General features: G+C 32.7%; 1 protein-coding gene across 2 annotated transcripts; it reads right to left on the bottom strand.

Annotated features, from left to right (window-relative positions):
- Nucleotides 1-524: 524 nt before the first annotated feature.
- Nucleotides 525-2264, bottom strand: HB-2 (homeobox protein 2). Of its 2 annotated transcripts, none has more exons than XM_078960233.1 (4): nt 1939-2264; nt 1414-1745; nt 1244-1323; nt 525-1114 (listed from the first exon to the last, which is right to left on the bottom strand). In XM_078960233.1, exons 1-4 carry the CDS (start codon nt 2114-2116, stop codon nt 757-759), a joined length of 948 nt encoding a protein of 315 aa, XP_078816359.1. In that variant the 5' UTR covers nt 2117-2264; the 3' UTR covers nt 525-756. The 2 variants fall into 2 exon arrangements, with proteins under 2 accessions (XP_078816359.1, XP_078816360.1); XM_078960234.1 differs by having other exon boundaries at nt 1414-1730.
- Nucleotides 2265-4474: the final 2210 nt, after the last annotated feature.

Here is a 4474-nt window from a genome sequence, read left to right as displayed (position 1 = left end):
ATCTTAAAGTCAATAAAGTCTATCAAATCAACAATCAATAATTGTTTTGTAAAGCTACAACCATTAACCAACAATATTGCCAAAATGCCTAACCCCAACATTATATTATAATTTGTAATAAAGTTAACAACCAACCTATAACTCCCTTTTACTTTTTGTTTGCCTTAAAATAAGTCAATAACAATTTTCCTATTCTTATTAAATAAAATTAATATTCATCGTTTGAAATACTAAATCTGATATAATTTAATTTAATTTTTATTTTATTTCTGATAGGTGCAATAAGTATTATTTAAATAATAAACGTTATATTCATTTTAAAACAGAACAACAGTATAATGAATATTTTCTGTAACAATCATTAAAGACAAATATTTTAATTAACATATATCTCTACATGATTTGTGGCATATTATTTTTTTTAAAGGATTTTACATGAAGTTACAGCAGATAATATTAATCAAAATCATCACTACTAAAACTTGAAAGTCCTATTATAATATGATAAATCAAGAATTCAAGAATTAATTAATATAAAATAAATTAATTAATTAGTGAGGGGAATTTACAACCCTAATAACATGTCTCTTCCTTCCAATCAAACAATGAGTTTTTTGTCTTTTTCACCTCTTGAAAATTTGGGAAGAAGATATTTAAATACTAGAAAACTAAATATGAAAATTACAAAACTACCCCTCTAGAAGTAAGATAAAAACCCAAATACATTCAAAACCCAAAATGACCAGATTACCCTCGTCATGATCGAGGATGAAGGGCACTCATTTGACGATGAACGACCTGGGTGGCCGGCGTCGACCAGGGGTTGAACGGTAATGTCCGGTGGTGGTTTTGGTTAACACCGGTGAGATGGTTTCGGTTGTGTTGGTGGTCAGCCGGTTTTTCCACGGCGGAGGAAGGTGGTGCCGCCACCCGCTCACACGACGGACACATGGTTAGTGTGGTCGGAGGCGCCATTTGCATGTAGAATTGTGGGGAAAGTTTTAACGCTCGTAATTCTTGTAATTCCTTTTGTAATCTTCTGTTTTCTTCTGTTAAATTTTCACAACATCTTTTCAAAAACTCACAATCGACCTCCGTTTGCTTCAATTTAGTCCTGTAAAAAACGAAAAACTTCCGTTAATTCAAGTCATCTTCAAGAGCAAAACAGGGATTTCACATGAAATGATGAAATCCCGTACGAAAATACCGATAATACCCTTTTGAGAATGAGAAAATTACTAACCTTGCCCTTCGGTTCTGAAACCAAACTTCCACCTGACGAGGTCTCAACCCGAGTCTTTTCGCCAGAGCAAGCTTTTGCTTCTGTTGTAAACAAACCAGAAATTTATGAGTTATTTACGATTATACCATTAAAGCACACTTGTAACGTACAAGCTTTTAAAGCGTACTTACAGGGTTGAGAGTGTTGTGTTCCTTGAAGCTCTCTTCGAGTATCGCCGATTGGTCTTTTGATAGCCGGAGCTTCTTCCGGGAGTTATCGCCGTCTTCATCGTCGCTCATGCCTCGAGAGGAAGCTCTCTCGCCGTCCTGTTCGTTGACAGGGAGATCTCTCTCGCTTCTCTTCCCGCTGATGCTCGAGATGGTGCTGTTTGGGGAGGAGACGCCGGCCTCCTCCTCCACCTCAGCAGCCGTCGGCGGTATCCTGTTCACATCGATGCCCTTCAGGAACGACCTCGTCTCCACTTTAAATGCGTCAGTGATGTTCCGATCTGCATGTAACAGTTCTGTTCAGAATTTGTGTTCAGATCTAACGATTCGCTCACAATAAATCGATCATAGCCGATGTAATCGAATGATTTACCAAAACAACCGATCGGTGAAAAATGATTCTAGATCTATTCACCGAACAGTGAATTACAAAATCACTCTCTTAATTCTTTACATTTCAAAACGAGATAACTGTATGCACGTAAATACCTGATGAAGATGGACACGAATCGGACCAATTAGGCGTTCTGTGAAGAAGATTGAACGACGAAGACGAAGAAACAAACGAAGGCATCAGATTCAACTGAAGTGACGACGGATTTCCCTCCATGGTAGCAGGAAAGTTCAAGCTGAGACTCAAACCCAAATCTTCCTTCTCAACCATCATTTCACAGTAGAAATTTATTTTCCTTCTTCTGATTCTATGTATGTATATTCAGCTGAAACTTGATGATAAGAGCTTTAATCACTCTATTTGAATCTGGGATATGGAGATTGAAGAGAGATTGAAAGGGGTTTGACAATAATTCAGGGAGAGGGTGATGAATGGGGTTATATAGAAAGAAGAGAGAAGGATATGGCGGCTTGATGAAGCCGTTTTAAGCCGAGCTGAGGAAAGAAAGAGAGAGAGAGAGAGAGAAAGAGCTATCTGTCTTTTTGCTGTGTAGGAGACAATGACTTTTTATGACCATATGTGCATGCAACCAAATGCTTTTTATTGTTTGACCGTTGACTCTTCTATAAAATATCATTATTTTATTTCTTTCTTAAAATTTATACAACTTTTAATTATATTTTTACAACACAGTTTGTTAAATACTATCACTAAATATAAAAATGATAAATAGTTTTTATTTTTTATAAGAAAGTAATTAAATTAAGAGATAAAATATACTTCTATTTATTATTCTTACCTATCTTCGTACAACTTTCAGATGATATAAATATAATAAAATTTTATTAAATATCACAAATATCATAATCTTAAATGTGTAAGAAAATAATAAGAGAAAAAAATAAAAAATTGTTTGATTTCTCTTAAATTATATGAATTCGTATTAAATTTTAATATGGGTAGATTTAATTGTCTTTGTGTCATGTCATTCTTATAATTCAATGTTTCATGCCTCTTCAATGTCTTGTATTTAATAAGTTAGACATTAAGTATTCAAATAAATTTTAACTTTGTTGTTAATTAATATTTTCAGTAAAATATATATATTATAAAACACAATACACATAATGAAAATAATAAAGTGTATTATTTGGACACAACCCATATCCACTAACAATATTTTAGATATGTTAGTATTTGAATAACGTAACTTAGTATAAATTTTACACATTAACAACTAAACTCATATTATTAAAACACAATTACACTAGACTTAATAGATCGTTTACTAATATTGCTTCATTACTTGTTAGATACATATCATGTTCTTTTATATAAGGAACGTAAGCAACATTTAAAGATAAAAGTTATATATCTTAAAAAGAAGTTAAAAATATTATTTGGTTTGAAGGCATGAATGGTACCACTCTACCAAGAAAAATTAAAAGAAAATGTCAAATGAAAAAAATATTTTAAATTACAAGAATATTGGTTTAAAAATAAATAAGTTCAATTATTTATTATTTAATTGAATAATAAATGGAAAGGAAGGGAGTACCCCGGCCATGAGCATTCACATCCACAGGTAAGGGACATTGGTGTGGGACCAAAATGTTATAGCCTCATCAAATCCATCCATTGTGTCATCATGAGTGGATTGATGATTTTTATGATTGGATCCAACCAGACAGATCAATATCCATTCCACCTGCTGTGGACCCTACCCGCACCATATCCCACCCCCTTTTTAACCTTTTACTTTGCTTACCAAGGCCCTAATTTCCTTTTTCTCAAATCTTATTGTCTCAAAAATATTATTTTTTGCTATAAAAATCCTTTCAACTCTACTTTTGCTTTGATACGTATGAAGTGGGTTGTATAAATTTAACACACCTCTTATTGTTTAGACAGACTTCTGCTCATCTTTGTGCTTTGTCAAAATTAGTTAGTTGGAGACTACTCTAGAATAATATTTTTGTTTTTGGTCCTCATGGTTTTATTTCTTGTTCAAATTACTTTAAAAATACTATTACGCTCATACTTTAAATTTTGTATTATTATAATATTCTAGATTTTAGTTTAATTAAATACAAAACCTATTAAATCATAACCCTTAACCCTCCTATTTCCTTTGCTCATTCCCCTTATTGTTCATCTCCCAGCGTCTGTCAATTCTAGATATCTCAAAATCCAAACGAACATTAACAACAGAGGTACAAATCTTATACTTCTTAGGCTAAAAGGTGTTAGGTGTGGTAGTTATTTTGCCAATGGTAAAAACGTGATATATAAACGCTACTTAAGGTTTTACCATTTTTGCTATAATTTGCTAATGAATGGGGTGTGGTAAAAATTTTACCTTTGAAATTATTTATTTAAAACAAAACGTAACTTTCCATTGTCTAATCAATAGTTTGAATTTTTTATTTACCACCTGTGGAAAGGTGTCGCCGCTATTATACTAGCGGTGAAAATTGGATTTCAACTGGTTTACCCGCCACATAAAATTACCACCTGTAAGCAATTTATGAGACTCTTTAGCCTTATTGATAAAGGCTTCGAAGATAAAATATAAAATATAGCCCTATCAAATCCAATAATGATAAGGTAATCCAACTTTAGAATGTAGAG

This window comes from Lactuca saligna, chromosome 6 (assembly GCF_052625555.1).
Source record: "Lactuca saligna cultivar CGN05327 chromosome 6, ASM5262555v1, whole genome shotgun sequence".
Taxonomy (NCBI): Eukaryota; Viridiplantae; Streptophyta; class Magnoliopsida; order Asterales; family Asteraceae; genus Lactuca; species Lactuca saligna.
This window is presented reverse-complemented; position numbering and strand designations above follow the sequence as displayed.

Coding starts and splice junctions, on each gene's coding strand:
- HB-2 (XM_078960233.1), bottom strand. CDS start 2,116: ATGATGGTTGAGAAGGAAGATTTGGGTTTGAGTCTCAGCTTGAACTTT. Junction 1,746..1,938: donor TTCGTGTCCATCTTCATCAG/GTATTTACGTGC, acceptor AATTCTGAACAG/AACTGTTACATGCAGATCGG. Junction 1,115..1,243: donor TTTCAGAACCGAAGGGCAAG/GTTAGTAATTTT, acceptor CGTTTTTTACAG/GACTAAATTGAAGCAAACGG.